Source organism: Mirounga angustirostris, unplaced genomic scaffold, assembly GCF_029215605.1.
Source record: "Mirounga angustirostris isolate CCGP_5_RB_7025 unplaced genomic scaffold, mMirAng1.0.hap1 SCAF_4, whole genome shotgun sequence".
Taxonomy (NCBI): Eukaryota; Metazoa; Chordata; class Mammalia; order Carnivora; family Phocidae; genus Mirounga; species Mirounga angustirostris.
The window spans coordinates 178,311,777-178,330,664 of record NW_026991712.1 but is presented as its reverse complement, the minus strand read 5'-3'; the positions used below and the strand labels follow the sequence as shown (position 1 = coordinate 178,330,664).

General features: G+C 47.1%; 1 protein-coding gene across 2 annotated transcripts in view; it reads left to right on the top strand.

Annotated features, from left to right (window-relative positions):
* SZRD1 (SUZ RNA binding domain containing 1) overlaps positions 1–18,888 on the top strand; it is a 29,862-nt gene that overhangs the window by 2,514 nt on the left and 8,460 nt on the right. Inside the window, exons 2-3 of one of the 2 annotated variants that reach the window (XM_045898609.3) lie at positions 16,526–16,575; positions 18,338–18,589. In XM_045898609.3, coding sequence (XP_045754565.1) covers positions 16,526–16,575; positions 18,338–18,589 — 302 coding nt within the window. Of the gene's footprint in view, positions 1–16,525; positions 16,576–18,334; positions 18,590–18,888 lie in introns of both variants that reach the window. The other variant, XM_045898608.3, reaches the window with a different exon arrangement.

Sequence of the window (18,888 nt, the reverse complement as noted above, 5' to 3'; positions counted from 1 at the left end):
ATGTTTGCTTTGTGCTTATATTTGAAAACTCTCTTGAATTTGATTCCCTTTTTGAATTTCACAAAGGGTTTTGTAGATGTGCACTTTTGTGGGAGGGGAGCCAGGGAGGGGCTGAAGCACTATGTCCGCATCACTGGGAAACCAGTGCACTGTACATGTCTTTCAGATGTAGTCAGTTGCATCTTAAGTCTTAGCTTCTGTTTATCCTGTCTTCCACCTGATACATAGTAATGAGTGTTAAGTACCCACCTGTCCAAAGAAGCAACCTGGATGGTGAGAAGACTAGCAAATGGGGGTTGGCTAATTTCTAAAGTGAACACTCTAACTTTATATGATCTGGAGGTAGTTCTGATCCTTGAAAGTAGAGGCTTTTGGTGATCCCTGCTGTCATCACCACAAAAAATTTTGACATCATGCTGGAATGTCTTATGTGTCAATACATCTGAGGTCATTTTTTCTTGCATATCTTCAAAATACTCAATATTGAGTGCTATTGTGTCATTCTAGGAAGGCTTTGAGAAAAACTCCAGATGTTCTGTAAATAGGCTGCTTTTTGCTTTTAGTATGGTGAACACTGACCTAATACAGAATTGTTCCTTTGCCTGTTTCCTCCCAAGGAGTTACATCCCCAGTCAAAGGACAATTCAAGGAATATAGCTTACATTCCGCTAAGGAAATGCTTCTTTAAAAATACACTGCCTTTGGGAGAAATGAAAATATAAATTGAGTTAATGTTGATTCAAACTCTAAATTCTGTCCTTTGTCTTAAGCACATTTCAGGGGACAAATAGAGCATTTTGTAATTGGAAGACATCTTTGAGCTCCAGAAAAGAAAAATCAGATCAACAGTTTGCTCAGTTTCTGATAGTTTGAAGTCTTACATATTCACTTGTTTAGACAAAAAAAAAAAAAAAAAGACATGACCTAGTCCATCTTGTAGGTAATGGGCTAATCCGATCCTAAGGGAAGATAGATGGTACACAAATGGAATTGGACTTATTATAATGCATTGGCAACCTCTATGATTTCTTTGCATTTCAAAAGTTGTATTTTGTTTTTGGCAAGGGCAAGTCATATAGCTAATTGAAAGAAAATATATCTTAAGTTAAAGGATGACTGGTCTTCTGGACTAGAATTCAAATTTATGTTTACTTTTTACCCTCTTTGAGCCTCTAAACATGCCCCATCAGTGATGCTGGGTGGCATACAAGTCTACTGTAGGAAGGTGTCAGTAAACACTGAAAACTTACTGTGTACCAGGCACTGGCTGGAGGAGTCAAATGGGCAAGGCAGCACTTTCTTTGGAAGAGGCATAGATGGGATACCGTGGCTGGGATCAGAGACAGTCCTGTAGAGAAGGTGATGATTCAAAGGACCACTAGAATTAAGTTGTTTTAAGTCTGGGAGAGGTGGGTAGAGTGTAGGGCCAATGTGCATATAGGCAGCAAGAGAAGAATGTGCTGCATTGGGAGAGCTACAAATACTCAAATACTTCCTTCTGGCTGTAGGGTAGGGAGTTGGCAGGGCTGAATGGAAACAGATGAGGCCAGAAAGGTATGCAGGGGCCAGATCTAGAAGGGCCTCCTTGTACATGGTCAAGGCTTTTTGTTTTGTTTTGTTTTAAGCAGAGTGGTGACATAGATTTTAATTTAAGAGGTAAGAACTTTGATTAACTTCTTATTCTTTAGAGAAGAGGCCATTCTCCCCGAAGCATGGCTTCTACCTCACTTTGATGTCCACAGCACTTCCTGTAACTGCTGTCATTATGGAATATTTACAGTGGCTGTGGGTAGTGGGCAAATAACAGTTATTTTGGAGCTACCTGGTGCTGATTTCTTTGTCTATCCCTATAGTAAAGAAGGCATTTAAGACTTGTGGTATGAGAAAGCACAAATCCCCGTGTACTATGCCTAAAGGAGCCATTTCTAAGCTATTCCGGTCTTTCTGGGAAGATTGGGTCCTAAGGACTGTGATGTGCTCAGTGCGGACTTTCTATAAAGCAGTTGGCCAGTTTAGACATGATCATGCTGTGAGCAGTCTGTCCCTGCGACTCTGGAAAAAGATCTGTTTTACTATGGTTTCAAAGAAGGTACGATAATGAGCTTTTCACTATAACTTCTCAGCTCTTTTCATTGAGGCTGCATGGGGGGCCTGTTACCAGCATGCTCTGGGTGTTTGAGAGAGCTGCCATGGTTGCTGTGGCCTGGAAATTCAGGCAGTCACAGGCCTTCTTGCTTTTCCTTATACAACAGGAGAGAACTTAGTGTACCTCTCTGAAGCTTTCAGTAAATTCCTACAAAGAGAAAAGTCACTGCTGTCTGGATCTGATGACTTAACGTATTATTGGGGCCAGCCCTTTCTTTCCAGTTCTCACCTTTATACTGCAGTGGCTTCCCCACAGTAATATCCCTTTCTGGCTGTACCAGGTAGAAGCCTTCATAAGGTATGGTGTGTTCTTTCCTGCACACTTGCCCCACCGGAGTAATTTTTTTTCTGTTGGGACAGTTACTGACTTGTTGGTTTCCTAGGAGAAGACTGAGTTTAGCTACTTATAGCTGTGGCCAAAATACAGAATGCATTTTTTTTTTTTTTTTTTAAGTAGTAACCATAGAGATTTCTCTTGCTGAAGTGTTTTTAACTGCTAGCCTCTGCCAAGCATTCTTCTCTTTAACATTCAGCTCTCTGCAGGATGTTTGATGGGAAGATAGAGGTTAAGACCCACCACCTCAGAAATTAGCAACAAATCCTGACCTCAGTCCTTATGTAGATAAAGAATCTTATCCCTGAGGGTAAGACATTTCAAAATGTCCCTCCCAGGGCGCCTGGGTGGCTCAATTGGTTGGGCGACTGCCTTGGGCTCAGGTCATGATCCTGCAGTCCCGGGATCAAGTCCCACATCGGGGCCCTGCTCAGCGGGGAGTCTGCTTCTCCCTCTGACCCTCCCCTGTCTCATGCGCTCTCTTTCGCTATCTCTTTCTCTCTCTCAAATAAATAAATAAATAAATCTTAAAAAAAAAAAAAAGTCCCTCCCAGTAAGTCATCCCCTCCCCACACCCAAAACTCTTGCCCTTATAAAATGAACACAGGAAATAACAGTCATTCCTTTTAAAGGAATAATATGTACATTGAAATTGCATTCTTTAGGGTTGTGATCCTTAGATGAGATTGTACAGGATAGTTATGACTCGAATCTGGAGAGGTCAGGATTGTCACCACTCTTCCTAGACCATGAGAGCCAAATTCCCAGCCCTCATGCTCTGGCCTTCTTGGCTTATACAGGCATTTGTGACCCTCCAGCTGTCAGTTCTGTTTTTGCTACCTGGCTGCACGACTGGATGGTGAATGGACTCTGACCATAAGCCTGCAAACTCCCAAATCCCACGGGCCCCTTTTGGAAGGGCTTGTTAGATAGCATCTTAAGGGCTCACTACAGGCTGGGTGGAGTACATTTGTACATTCATCTTCCCAATCAGTCTCCGTGACCTATTGACATGGAGGTGTTTTTATTCCTAGTGTCCAGGAGAGGAAATCACTTCGTGGATCTCAGCTCAGCTATTGGCATCCTGAGCCCACACTCTCAGGGAGCATTCTGGACTGTTTGTTTACCTTTGCTTTTCAGCAGATAATTAACCAGTTAAGTGCCTTAGGATATTTAGTTGCTAGTTCCTTTGAAGTAGTTACTTGTCTCACCTGGGATTGACCTTCTGCCTCTGTGACCTGATGGGGAGGTACTAAATTTCCTGTCCGAGACACTCGAATTTGGTTCTCAAGAGCTAAGAGGATGCTGCTGCTGTGTGTTGTAACACTAAAAACAGTGAACACTGATGGCAAGTGACATGCTGGTTGAAATCTTGACCATAAGTGGGAAATAACTTTTTAACATCTGGGCAGGTGAAAAGAGATAATATAAATAAGTTTTGCTCAGATCTCTTGAGAAGATTTAATAACTCTGCCCGCTGTCTTAAGGATCCCTGTATCTGTAGTTGCAAACTGGCAGCTCTTGGGTATTCAGCCTATATACTCTTTGGGATGCACATTTTTTTATATATATATTGAGTTTGAATGCCTTTACCTGGGTCTTGGTTGCTCTCCTCTTCTCTCCTCTCCTCTGGAGTCCGCACTTTATGTATTGTGTAACCTCTTGTGTTCTGTCCTGCTGGCTTTATTGGCTTGGTCCTGGAGGCATTGTGTTTGCTGCCCGTGCTTAGTACCATGATTCTAACTAGGCTTTGATGACATTGCCCTTGGGTGTTTGGATAAACCCTCGTGGTGGTGTAGAGGGGAGGTAAGAATGATTTTGTGCCATTCCCCGGAGTCCAAATGCATACTTCCTTTCGGAGAGGAGCCTTTCTGTCTTCTTTAATAAAAGGAAGAAAGAGTAGGTCACTTCTGCCAGTTAGTGACCCACTTACTCTGTCCATGGCAATAATAACAAAAGTCAGAAGGCTAGGCTAAAGGTTTAGGTGCCAGGTCTGGTTTTTGGGCAAATCACTGCCTATCTTTCTCTCAGCTTCATTTTCTTCTTTTGTAAACTTAGGTTAATAAAATCTTGCTTTGCCTGATGGTAAGAGCTGAGTGAAGCACTTAGTAAAGCATCATGCAAAGGCAGATGTCAGGGCACAGAGTGCCGTTGCTGTGAACGGGAGGACGTTGTTCTCCAGCTCCCCAGCCACTCCAGTACAGCCTCTGTCTGGGAAGAGTGGGAAATTCCTGAGACTGGCTGAGGGGTCTCTTTTATTGCTGCGCCTGAGGACTAATACACTCTTTTCTGTACAAGTTGGAAGGGAAAAACAGTAATAAACTTGGAGAAAGGGGAGCCCCGTTAGATTCTACCCACTATTTTATTCCAAGGACAGGGCTCACCACCATTACTCCTACTGCTGCCTGTTCTGCACCTTTAAAGGAAAGGGTTGCATGGATTCCCGCCGCCCCCCCCCCCCCCCCCCCCCCGCCCCATGGAGCCCCTTTGAAGAGGTACTGGAAGCAGAAGGAAACAGTGTCTCAACATGGCAACTCATAGTTTCTGAGATGTATCCAGCTTGAGTTACATTTAAATTGTAAGGCTTGTTCTCTGTTGAAGAATTACTTCTTTTTGGGTACCTCTTCATATCTGGACTTTGTTGTGATCTGCCACTGCTATAGTCCCTCCTTAGGAACCCTGAGCTTGCACTAACCTGGCCTGGGGTGTAGGGGAGGCAGGTTGGTGTTCCCTGTCAGGCTTTATCCTGCTTGGTAGTTCCTGTGGCCACCCACTAGCCAGCTCCTGAACCTTTTTGCTTCCTCCTCTTGAGATTTAGGGTTCAGTTTTGTCACTTACTAGTTGAGTGGCCTTAGGCAAGTCATTTAACCTCTTGAGTGTGTAGCAAGGCTGCTGTACATCCCTTGGATTGTGCTGAGTCTGAGAGGTGGTAAAGGGAGGGCACAGTGCCTTCCTTACACGAACCTGCGGCAGGTGCTTGGAGAATGCTGCTGCGGCCACCACTGCTGAGAAAGGCCTACAGCGGCCTTAGCTCTTATTTTGTTTTTTGTTTTTGTTTTTATTTTTTAAATAGTTATTTATTTGAGAGAGAGAGAAGATGAGAATGAGTGGTGGGGAGGGGCAGAGGGAGAGGGAGGGAGAGAGTCCCGAGCAGATTCCACGCTGAGCGTAGAGCCTGACTCAGGGCTTGATCTCACGACCCTGAGCCAAAACAGAGTTGGACGCCCAACCAGCTGTGACATCCAGGCGCCCCCTTATAGCCTTAGAATATGGATGGTGTTGCTGCCTTTGGACCCAGATAGACCCATTTCAAATTCTGGCTCCCCTCCATACTAGCTATGGAACCATGGCCTAGTTAAATAACCTCTTGGAATCAGTTTCTAAATCATTTGTGAAATGGGAATATATCTCTAAAATCCTGTTTCAGGGGCACCTGGGTGGCTCAGTCGGTTAAGCATCTGCCTTCGGCTCGGGTCATGATCCCGGGGTCCTGGGATCGAGCCCCATGTCAGGCTCCCTGCTCAGCGTGGAGCCTGCTTCTCCCTCTGCCTCTTCCCCTCCCCCTGTTTGTGCATGCTGTCTCTCTCTCTCAAGTAAATAAATAAAATTTTTTTTTAAAGATTTTATTTATTTATTTGACAGAGACACAGCAAGAGAGGGAACACAAGCAGGGGGAGTGGGAGAGGGAGAAGCAGGCTTCCCACAGAGCAGGGAGCCCGATGCGGGGCTCGATCCCAGGACTCTGGGATCACAACCTGAGCCAAAGGCAGACGCCCAACAACTGAGCCACCCAGGGGCCCCAATAAATAAAATCTTTTTAAAAAATTATATTTCTAAAATCCTGTTTCATAGGATGGTTCATTAATTCATATGTTGGGTACTATTTTAGGCACTATGGACAACTGTAGTGAATGAAGTTTCTTCTCATAAAGCTTGCTTTCTAGTGGAGAAAGGCAGTAAAACAATGTTTTATACACATACACAATGAAGAAAAATAAAACAGATAAGGAGCATAAAAAGTGACTGGCAGAAGTGCCATTTTGGGGGGGGGGAAGGTCAGAGAAGGCCTCTCCATAAAGATAGGCAGAGAGACCAAAGGAAATAAGAAAGCAAGTGTGCAGATGCTGGTGGAAGTGCATTTCGGGCAGAGGGAACAGCAAGTGCAAATGTCCTGAGGCTGGAGCATGCTTGTTTTATTTGAGGAACAGTGGGGGCTAATAGCGCAGAGTGGTAGGAGAAGAAGTCAGAGGTAGCAGGGAGCCAGATCCTGTAGAGGCTACTAGGCCATGGTGGGTATTACCTTGAAATAGGAAGCTATGTGAGGGTGTTGAGCAGAGACTGACTTGGTTTTTAAAAGGATCATTCTGGCTGCTGTGTGTAAAATAAACTGTAGGGGCAAGAGTAGAAACACAGACTGATGAGAATGCTATTTCAGCTGTCCATTCAAGGGCTATGGTACTTTGGACCAGGGAGGTCATAGCAGCAGAAGTGTTGAGAAAATTCAGGACGTGTTTTGGAAGTAGAATCAATAAATTCTGATGTGGGGTATGAAAGAGGCATCAGAGTTGACTCCAGAGTATTTGGCTGAGCTGTGAGAAGACTGGAATTTCTGAGATGGGCTAAGTGGAGGAAATGTGGGAGAAGCAGACTTGGGTGAGTGAATGAAATCAAGAGTTTGGTTTTGGACCTGGTAAGGTTAGGTCCCTTGTGAAATCCAAGTGGGTATATCGAGTCAGCAGTTGTGTATCAGTCTATAAAGCTGTGGAGGGGTGCCTGGGGGGCTCACCTGGTTAAGCATCTGCCTTCAACTTGGGTCATGATTCCAGAGTCCCCGGATTGAGTCCCACGTCGGGCTCCCTGCTTAGCGGGAGTCTGCTGCTCCCTCTCCCTCTGTTTCTCCCCCCCCCCCCTCATGCTCACTCCCTCTCTCAAATAAATAAATAAAATCTTAAAAAAAAAGAAAAAGAAAAAACTGTGGAACGAGATGAGATCACTGAATAGGCCAGCGGAGCTACAGAAGAGGAGAGGTGTAAACTCTCCAACCTCAGGAGTTCTGGATAGGAAGAGGAGCCTATCCTGTTGCAAAAGAAATCAAATACGGGGTGTGAGAGGAGCTACCAGGGAGGTAGGAGGAGACTGTGGGAGGTGGGATCTGGGAGGCTGGTATAGAAGATGCTTTAAGAGGGGCACCTGGGTGGCTCAGTCAGCTGAGTGTCCAACTCTTGATTTCAGCTCAGGTCATGATTAGTTAGGGTGGTGGGATTGAATGAACCTCGTGTCAGGCTCTGCACTTGCCGTGGAGCCTGCTTGGGATTCTCTCTCTCCCTCTGACCTTCCCTTCCCCCCCTAAAAAAAAAAAAAAGAAAGAACATGCTTTAAGGAAGGAGTTTTGAGCAGTGTTGGATGATGCTGAGAGGTTGAGTGAAGTGAGGATGTAGAATTTACCATTGAATTTGGCAGCAGTGGAGGTCTTTGGTGACTCCAACAACAGCAGCTTCAGAGCTAGTTTGACACTAGGTGTGAGTGTTACTCAGAGCAGGGTCTGGACCAAACATTGGGCACTGGGTAAGTGCTAGTTGCTGTCATGCCAAAATGACAGGACTCACCAGAGTAGGTTTTGCACATCAGTAAACAACATGCCCCTTGGGTCCCTAAGGAATTAAGTTGCTAGTTACTGAAAGATTAAATGTATAACAGATAGATACATCTTATTCTAAAGTTAGATCTCAAGCAGTGTTGTCCAAGGAAGTACCATGCAAGCCACACATGTAATTTAAAACTTCCTCAAAGCCACATTTAAAAAGTAAAAAGAAATAGGTGGGATTAATTTTAGTAGTTTTTTAAAGTTTTATTTATTTAAGTAATCTCTACACCCAACAGGTGGGGGGAGGGTGGCTCAAACTCACGACCCTGAGAACAAGGGTCGCATGCTCTACCCACTGAGTCAGCCAAGTGCCCCTAATTTTAATATTTTAAACGGAATGCAGTATACCCCAAATAGTATCATGTCAGCATGTAATCAATACTGATAATAGGTTAATGAGCTATTTTACACTATTTTTGGACTAAGTCTGGGAAACCTGCTGTGCATTTGGCGCTTACAGCACGGCTCAGTTGGGACTGGCCATGTGTGGTGGCCACTGGACTGGGGGGCGTAGCTGGAGAGTGTGCCCAAAGGATCTCCTCTTCCTGGGCAGGTGCGGAGAGATCCTGAAAGCCCCAGTGAACTTGGGAAGGAAAGCAGGAAGCAGTTTTCCTTTCCAAGGAAGTAAGAATTGTTTTGTCTTTACACGCACTCCGCCAGAGCCCTTCAGGGTTTTCTGGTGCCCCTGGTTTCTTCAAATTCTTACCTTGCTGGCCCAGTGAAGTACAGCTGACTTTCTGCAGCAGCTTTTTAAGTAGTGTTCATACCAGCTAATAAAAGCCATTGCCTACTGCAGCTCAAGTAATCTCAGAAGTTTTTCAGTTTAGGAAATCTCTTATTTGGGGTCCCTTTCCTTTTTTTCCTTTCCTTCTCTTCATGTTTTCATCTTTCCCCTCGATTTTTTTTATACCCCTCCCTTTTCCTTGACACTTTTGTTCTTTAGGTCTCTGCAGTTTTCCCTGACTCCTCATTGCAGGATCGCTTACTCTCCATTTCTCTTCCAAAAACACTGTTCGTACAGCTAATGTAGCAGCTGTGGTTCCCTGATCTGTCTTCTCCCTCCTGGCTGGGCTCTCCTCTTCAACGATGATTGCCTGACCTCTGGGGGTCCAGCATCTGGCACATCTCCTACCTTATAGTAGGTTTTCCACAAATGCTTGTGTCCAGCTTTTTGTCACAGTGAAGCAAAAGGACACCTTTGAGATACATTAGCAAAGCATGGACTTCCTTAGGGAGGGAATTTTAAAACTATATCCTGTGCCCCCACAGTAACCCACTTAAAATGGAATCTTTTTCCTTGCTAACGGAATAACAGAATGGAGGAGTGTTTTGTGGGAAATAGAACCTTCCAATACACTAATGTGTCTGTATTAAAAAGGCAGCCAATGAATTCATGGCCTTGATGGTCTTGTGTCTCAACTTCTGAATGCTGCCTTTTTAAAGATTTTATTTTATTTATTTTAAATAGATCTTTGTTTTTGTTCTTTAAGATTTTATTTATTTTGACAGAGAGAGGGAGAGCGCACTGGGGGGGAGGGCAGGGGGGAGGGAGAAGGAGAAGCAGACTCCCATCTGAGCAGGGAGCCCAATGCAGAGCTCGACCCCAGGACCCCAGGATCATGACCTGAGCCGAAGGCAGACACTTAACGAACTGAGCCACCCAGACGCCCCTATTTTTTAAAGATTTTATTTACTTATTTGACAGAGAGAGAGAACAAGTAGGCAGAGAGGCAGGCAGAGGGAGAGGGAGAAGCAGGCTCCCCGCTGAGCAGGGAGCCTGATGTGGGACTCGATCCCAGGACCCTGGGATCATGACCTGAGCCGAAGGCAGCCGCTTAACAGACTGAGCCATCTGGGTGCCCCTAAAGATTTTAGTTTTAAGTAGTCTGTATACCCAGAATGGGGTTCGAACCTACTACCCCGAGATCAAGAGTCACATGCCCCACTGACTGAGCCAGCCAGGCATCCCACCTTTCGGGTTTTTTTTTTTTTTTTTTGACTTAACCGATAGTGTTTGCCCAGGAGTTGAGTTAATGTTTTGATCTTGACGGTGATCCTGAATGAAGCATCGCTTCAGAATCAAACCCAGCATGGTAAGACTTTGGGGGCTTCCCTCCCTGGAGTTAGCCAGAGGCGGTAGAGTAAGCACTGTCACTGTCACACCACTGACGGAGAGAAACAAGGCAGGTGGGCAGAGTTGGGGGGGGGGGGGCTCAGTCGGTTCGGTTAAGCGTCTGCCTTCAGCTCAGGTCATGATCTCCGGTTCCTGGGATCGAGCCCCACATTGGGCTCCCTGCTCAGTGGGGAGCCTGCTTCTCCCTCTCCCTCAGCCCCTCCCCCGCTCAGCTCATTCCCTCTCTCTCCCTCTCTGAAATAAATGAATAAAATCTTTTTTTTTTAAGATTTTATTTATTTGAGAGAGAGCACATGAGAGGGGGGAGGGTCAGAGGGAGAAGCAGACTCCCTGCTGAGCAGGGAGCCCGATGCGGGACTCGATCCAGGGACTCCAGGATCATGACCTGAGCCGAAGGCAGTTGCTTAACCAACTGAGCCACCCAGGCGCCCCATAAATGAATAAAATCTTAAAAAATAAAATTGTAGAAAACAAAAAACCAAGAGTTGGAGTGGGGCTGGTTTGGAGAAGTGTCTGTGGATTACACGTCTGGATTTGACATGGCCAGTGGTGTGCTCTGAAAGTACAGAGACCTTTTTATCTGATAGTTTTAAACCAGATTTTGGTGGCTCTAGCTGTGAATTCTTGTGTTTCACTCCTAAGTGAAATTGGGGCCCTTGTAAGAACAGACAGAATCTCATGCAGATGTGTGGTATGGGAGACATAGGTGCCTTGCTGGGGTCGTGCCCAAGACTTAGAGAGATCAGGCCCAGCCTGGCGCTGTCACTGGTGCTGGGAGTTCAGGGCCAGACGTGTTGGAACGAAGGCCTGCTTTCTCCTCCTTCCCAGCATCTCCTTCTGTGCTTTTTTACTGAAATGGTGGCATTGTGTTCATCAGGACCTGTCAGGCTTCAGTTCTGAGAGAAACCCTGTACGTGGGATTCCTGTCTCTTTTTAGATTCCACCCAGTGTCTGTCTGCAGATATGTGCTCCCCTGTTTGGGGTAGCTGCACAAGACCAGACAAACCTGTGGTACATGGTCGCAAAGAGTCCAAAACCAGTCGTTATTCCTTGAATTTGAAAGTCAGAAAATGTCATCTTCTGAAATGGAAACTGACAAAGAGAAGCAGATTATCTGAGAAGAGTCACTTAAATAGTAACTTCTGCTGATAAGAGGTTCCTCACTCGGAGCCAGGAATCTCCATTTGATACAAGATTTCTTGAAATCTTAGGACTTGTGTTGATTGTGTTGGTGACCAGCAATTCTGGTTATCAGAGGAGGGATGCAGTGGTGGAACAGGATAGTCCGCTCCTTTGGCACTATGGTGGGGGGTGGGGGGTGGCGGGGGACAGCAGAAGGTCAGGCACCAGAAAGGGTGGACACCCCCTCCACCCCAGTGTAGCAGAGGAGGATTTGGGTTTGTTCACTCTGTCTCTTGTGAGTTTGGCTAGTTTGAATCAGTCCCCCAGGGCGTCATCACCCCTAGGTAAACTGAGTAGTCTGTTTCTTGAATGTTCAGGCCTGAGAGTACAGCTGTGGCTGAGCTGTACTTGCTGTACTTTGCACCAAGGCCCAGAGCAGCCCAGTTACTGCTCTTCTTTGCCTTTCTGCCTCTTCTCTCCGCTTCCCACTTTTGTTTTTTCCTTTCTCATCCACCTCTTACTGCTAATTTGCCTCCCCTTGCAGATTCATCCCTATCCTCTTTGTCTCCTTTAATCCTTTTGAAGATGGTGGCTGTGTAACAGAGTAGGCTGGGATGTCCCCTTCCCTGCTCTTTCCCTCGTGTGCCTCCATCCCCCAGCTTTCTGTGGGAGCTCACAAAGACAGTCATTGCAAGGTTAAGGGCATCAGCAGCCAGTGAATCTGTGCTTCTTCCTCAGGTGAGTGGAATTTGCAGATGTTGCTTCGCTGCATCTGACTTCATTCACCTTGTGGCTGGGGCCTCTCCTTTACCTCCCATAAGGGACTGGCCCTGTCTAGAACTACCTTGCTCCCCACTGTGGTTCTTCATGACCTCCTGCCTTCACTCCTTCCTTCTGGTTTTGCTTGTTCTGTCGGACCAAGAAGGGTGTACCTCATTTTGTAGAGATGTAGCCCCACAGGGCAAGTGATCTCTGTATCTGTTAGTAGCAACAGAGCTTTTGCTTAGGTTTTGACCCAAAGAGGAGACCACACCTCTTAGCAGAGCACAGGGCATCATCTTCTGGAGTCTGCTCAGTGCTACTTGACCAAAAATAGCAGCCTTTCCAGGAACAGTCATGGGAAATCAAACTTTTCTTAGCACCTCTCCTCTGATAATGCTTATGCCCTAACACCTGCTTGTGTCCTGGTGACCCCTTGTCGCTCCGAGAAGTCATAGAGTGATGAGCTTATATATGGGTTTCTTTCACTACGTGTGGAGTTTGGGCCTCTAACACAGAAGTGTTGACCTTGGACCAGGGTTCTGTTCATCCTTATGAAAAGAGAAGGTGCCCTTAGGTAATAGGTTTCTTGTTGGGGCCCACATCTAGATGCTTCCTCACACAGCATTCTGAGGCCTGTTTAATTCCACTGGGCTCCACTTGTCTCTGGAGGAGACAGGCATTCTCCTTGTAGTGCACCCCGTAGGAAAGCTTTGGCTTGGTGCAGCGCTTCAGAGCACGAGACTGAGAGCAGCTCCATTGCAAGGCCTTGTCCAAAAAGAGAATGTTCTGACTCATGATATCTGGACAGACGCCAGAGGGAGCTGCAGCGCTCTCTCCATTTGCTGGCAGGGCACTCCTTAGCAGGGCCAGCTCTGGGCACACTGGTGTCCAGCTGGCCGTCTGGACATGGTCGGGATCAGCTTTCTCCCAAAGCTGTTGGATTTATATCCCATTCTCTAATCTGATGGAAGAATTCCTGCTCAGCTCTGATAAGCCATCCTGCCTGGTGTGATGGAGTTTGATGGGAGCGCTAGTCATTGGAGCGCCACGGAGCAGTGTGACATTCAGGGGAGATGAGGAAGAGATCAGGATCTACTGGCTTTACCATCTCCAGGGGGTTGAGCAGCTGTGGAGCTGTGCCGGCGTTGGGGAGGGCCTCGAAAGGCCGCAGTTCTCGGGCTGCCTCTGTGGTTTACTTTGTGACATTGGGTTTGTTTCTTAACCTCCCAGAGCCACATTCCTTCATCTGACAGAAAGGGGTAAAAGCTCTTTCGTCTATCAGACAGGGGTGGTGTAAACAGAAAATGAGTGTCTGGGGGAAGTGTATTTGACAGCCATAAAGCATTATATTGACGTAAGGCATTATTTTTATTTTTATTTATTTTTATTTTATTTTTTTAAAGATTTTATTTATTTGACAGAGAGATAGAGAGAGCACAAGTAGGCAGAGCGGCAGAGGGAGAGGGAGAAGCAGGCTCTCTGCTGAGCAGGGAGCCTGATGTGGGGCTTGATCCCAGTACCCTGGGATCGTGACCTGAGCCGAAGGCAGATGCTTAACCGACTGAGCCACCCAGGCGCCCAAGGCATTATTTTTAAAGCCAGCCGTTTATATGTCAGGTATATGTAGTCTGGGGACAGAGGCCCCTTTACTCAGATATGGTCCGTAATGCCCTCTTAAAGGGCTTTTCTCTATCCAGCCTCCATTTGCTGGGCCTGGGCAAATTCTCTATCTTCCCTAAGGCCCTACAGAAAGAAGGAAGCAGTTTGCTCTCCTGAGAGAAACCTGGATGGGACTTCTCACATTCAGCTAAAGTAATGTGTATTTTACCACAATTTAAAAAAAAAATTTGAGTCACGTATTAGCCCATTTGCCTAAATGCCTTATTTGGCTATCTTATAGTGATATGAAAGTGAGAGTTCATGTAATGAAGTTTAAAAATGTAGAGCTTTCCCATAAAAATCTTGAATTTGTTTTTTCCTAAAATAGCAGCTCTGGCCATGTCAGCCAAGGCTCTGCTGCCTGTCTGTAGGCAGGGCCAGTGCCCTTTGGTGCCTTGCAGCCCCTTCAATTCCCCACTGGGCTCCCTGCAAAAGGAGTTTGGGTTACTTGCCTGGCCCGTGGAGGCATTTGGTTCTGACCCTGTGTGAGGGCCTCTAAATCCCACAGATGGTAGACCTTGCATTTATGATGGAGAAACTTGAGTAAGAATTTAGTGTCATTTTCAGGTGGGAACAAAATGAGACAGTATGGAGCTTTAAAACCAAGTTATTTGTGGAAAGCCCTTACATGGTAACGGGCTTTAGACTAATGTGAGACATAGGATCTACTCAGGCTATACCACCGGTATTAATAAAAAAAATTTAGAAGAACTACAATTCTGACACAGACAGTGCTGTGAGCCTAGACTCTGCGCGTCTGTCAGTTCCCAGAAACCATCCAGGTCATGCCCGTGCTCTCAGTACACCTTTGCCAGTCAGTCACCAGACAGTTGTTGAGTGTCAGCATGTATCCTAAGCTTGAAGGAGAGGTCTTCCATCTGGTGGCTTCGTAGCCCCTCCCCAGAGTTGATGGGACCCTCAGAATACAGTCTGTTGTGCTTGCCCCTAAATATATGTTGGGTAGGTGAAAAAACCAAAATCTGTTAAACACAACTCAGCACCAATCAGAGTGAATGTCGGTGTCCGACTGGATTGAAATCTAGCTTCACATGGTGAATCAAGCTTCATATTGTTTACAGGAGACAAAAGTAAGAAGAGGGAAAGATGAGAAGGAAAAGAGAGAAACAGTCTGGGGAATACTAACCAAAAGAAAACTGGCACAGCTTTATTCATATTAAATAATAAATTTTAAGGCAAAGAAGATCATTTCATAATGGTAATTTACTAGAAAATAATCTTTGATTCTTTGCATAGTCAATAAACCTAACAAATGAGTAAGAATGTAGAGGTTCTGAACATTATAGTTAACCAGCTTGAACTGTACTCATCAGCTGTAGAATAGTCATTTTCAAGACATTTGGAACATGAAAACTGGCTACCCACTTGGCCCTGAGGTGGATCTCAGCAAATTTCAAAGACTTTACTGGCAGTTAAGGCAGTGATTCTTAACATTTTGCAAGTTCTAGACTCCTTTGAAAAATCCCATATATCCTGTAGGTCAAGATTGTCAACTTCAGCACTACTAACATTTGGGGCTAGGTAATACTTCACTGTGGGGGCTGTTCTGTGCATTATAGGATTTTCGCAGCATAGTGTCCCTGGACTCTACCCACTAGCTGCCAGTAGCACCTCCCCTCTGGCAGGGACATCCAAAAATGTCTCCAGACACCGCTAAATGTTCCCTGGTGGGCAAAGCCAGTCCTGGTTGAGAACCACTGTTAAAAGCCTTTTCTTCAGAGAAATAATATAATTTTTCATACACCTTTTCCTACCCCAGTAGCTAAATGTTCTTGTCCTCACTGAGGACAGTTGAGTGGGATGTTTCGTATGAAAAAGCAGTGGGGCAGCCAAGGAGCCTGAAGGTTTGGTCTTTGCCCGCGCACAGCTTCCCCTGTCCAGTGTGTGGACCCTTGTGCGTGAGGGTATGGGAGCATCACAGAGTTCCTGGTGCCGAGGGCCTGAGGGCTCACTGCCATCCAGTTTCACAGATGTTAGGCTTCTGTTTTGTTCTAGACCTTTGGTTAGGTACCAGTCACAGAGTTCAAGTCCATAACAGTGGGAGAGAAGAGGCTGTAAAATATGTGATACCTGTGCTTATGAAGGAATGGAAAAGGGAGAGCCTAATGTCTGAGATGAACTGTGTACGGAGTCAGGGAGATTTCACCGCACAAAGGCCAATGTCAATGTGGGGTTTGCAGGGTCAGTGGAAGTTTGCAAAGGGGAGGCTATTGCGGGTGGGTGGATCAGCATGCTGGGTTCTGGGGCTTAGTAACATCTCAGTGTCACAGTGATGTAAAACAGGAACAGAAGATAAAGGAAGCTAGGGGCGAGGCGTGCTTAGGAGCTTGGACTTAATCTGGCAAGCAATTGAAGGGGTTTCAGTGGGGAAGTGACACAACCAGATTTTTGTGTAGAAAGTTGATTTGAGTGGCTCTGTGAAGGACAGATTGGAGGCCAGAAGACTAGTCGGAAGCTATACAAAGAACCCAGATGCATGATGAGGTCTAGAACTATCACCATGGCCATGGGGATGGAGGGAGATGAACCTTTAGGGAGTCAGGTTCCCAAACCCGAGTCTAGTAAAGGGAGATCTGCATCCGTTACCTCAAAGGGCACACTAATGTCCCTGCTCAGAGGACACCATCCTTAGCTCTGAAAATAAAGACATAAGTTTTTATCTAAGAGAGATTTTTTTCCACTTTTTATATACATTTTTTTCCTCTAGGAAATAGACAGACGGTTGGAAAAAAAACTGAAGATCACACAAAAGGAGAGGTAAGGCTGCTGTCTGGTCTGAGGGCTCATGCTCTCTGCCAGTTGAGAGCTGGGCAGTCAGTGGTGTTCTCCAGGTGGCCGTTAGGGTTTGCAGGGCAGGTTCCCGAGCGTGTCCCTCCAGGATGTGGTGGCTGGAGGCTCTGAGAGTGAGGCTTGACTGTCGAATCTGCCTTCTAACTTAGTGGGTACCCGGTGTGAGGTGGTCTGGTGGAAAGTGGGGAGGTGACAAGTCAGAAAACTTGGGTTTTAGGCTGGCTCTGTTCCAGTTGCTCTGAGGTTTGGGACAAGCTGTTTTCCTCTCTGGACATCAGTTTCTTTCTATGTGACATAAAGAGGTTGGACAGATGATTTCTCTGGGCCCTCCATGATGTGGTGGCTGAGGGCATTATGGGGGTATTCTGGAAGAGAAGATTCTCAGAAATTCTCAAAGACCTTTTTAAGGATATTTTCCCCCACCCAGACAGCAGAGAAAGTGGGTTTCAGAGCACATGAAAGTTGACCTCAGCCGTCTGTCTTTGGACTTAGGTAACCTGTGGGCTTCCCACAGGGACAGTGAAGGGAGGAGGAGGAGAGGACTTCTCTGGACTTGCTTATCATTCCCCAGGGGACGCCAGGGTGCCCTGCCCACCCGCTAGTTTCCTGGCTCCCTGCCTCTGATCAGATTGCTGGCTCCTTGTCTGTCTGCTTGTCTCAGCAACTGCACTGATGTCTGGTTACAGTCCCTTTGCCATGCCATTCCTGTCCCGTGTGGGACTTGTTCCAGTCCCCCTGGCAGCAGCTGAGTTGCTCCAGCCCCTTCCCATCCTGCCAACTGGGGCTCTAAAAACAGGCCCCCCCATAGGCTGTTGGCTTCTGAAGAGAAGCTAGTTGGGGCTGCTCTGGGAAGGGTCTTTGTGGCTGTTGAAGGGCCGTCATTCCTGCCTGGATCCCTTTTTCCCTGGTGGCTTTTGTTTCTCTCCCTTCCTGTGTGGTTTTCCACATCTCCTTGTGGACACATTGCCCGGTGTGCACATCCACCCGCCTTGGACAATGCTTCTCCTCTGAGCACTGCCAAGCACTGTTTCTAGGATCATCCTTTACCCCAGCCCCGCCGCGTCCAGCATCCCAGGGAGCCATGGTGAGGGAGGTGTCTCTGCTCAGAAGCTCTTCTGAAGAGATGATCCAGTTGTCTGGAGTAGCTTGTCTCTGGGAGGCACAGGTCACTACCAGAAGGCTGAGGCGGTTTGGTAAACCCCGTCTTGGTGCCAGGCAGGGATGGTGGAGCGGGCTCCTTTGTAGTGTTTGACCGGTGTGAGCACCTGTGGTGGAGGCCATGGCTAGAGTGAACACTTTGCTGACCCCTCAGCTAAGGGGTCCTACCACACCGGCCTGTTACACTCTGCTCTGTGTAGGGAAGTTGGGATTTTAACTGACGTCATTGGATTCTGGGCACGAAATGTTTTGCCACAGGGGCCAAACAGTGGTTGATGTGACTGTGAACCGGGGGATAGAAGTCCCAGAATGAGGTGCTGTTCCAGCCCCCCTTTGCCTGGGGTTAGGTCTGAGGAGCAGACCTGAGGACGACATGAGCTTATGGCAAGGTTGCTCTTTTGGGAAACCCCTTTTGAGGAGTGAGAGTTTTGGTGTCTGGTCAGAGGCCAGAGAATAACGACTAGAATTAGGAGGAAGGAGGGGAAAGTGATGGGGGTGAGTGAGGGACATGGATGGGGCCTCTGGAGTCAAGGGTAAGACTTGTGAAGCTGTATTTGCTCTTTGTCAGCAGGAAATCCAAATCTCCTCCCAAAGTGCCCATTGTGATTCAGGACGATAGCCTTCCCACGGGGCCCCCTCCACAGATCCGCATCCTCAAGAGGCCCACCAGCAATGGTGTGGTCAGCAGCCCCAACTCCACCAGCAGGCCAGCCCTTCCTGTCAAGTCCCTAGCGCAGCGTGAGGCGGAGTACGCCGAGGCCCGGAAGCGGATCCTGGGCAGCGCCAGCCCCGAGGAGGAACAAGAGAAACCCATCCTCGACAGGTGAGTGCAGCCGGTGGGGCTGACCATCCGCCACTCCGCCAGGCCGTTCCGAGGTGGAAGGGGGAGTGGCCTGGCTGCGGGCAGAGTAGTGAGAAGCAGGCAGAATCAGGTCTGGAACCGTGGCAGCTCCAGCTGCCAAGCCCAACCTGGTGGGCAAGTTCAGGGTCTGCTGCTTCGGCTCGGGACTGCAAGCTTTGAGGTCGTGGCTTACTGCTCTGCCGCCTCTGCAGGCTTGGGCATGGGGGTGGGGAGGAGGGCAGTGTGGCACAGAGGTTAAAGGCACAAACTCTGAGTCACAA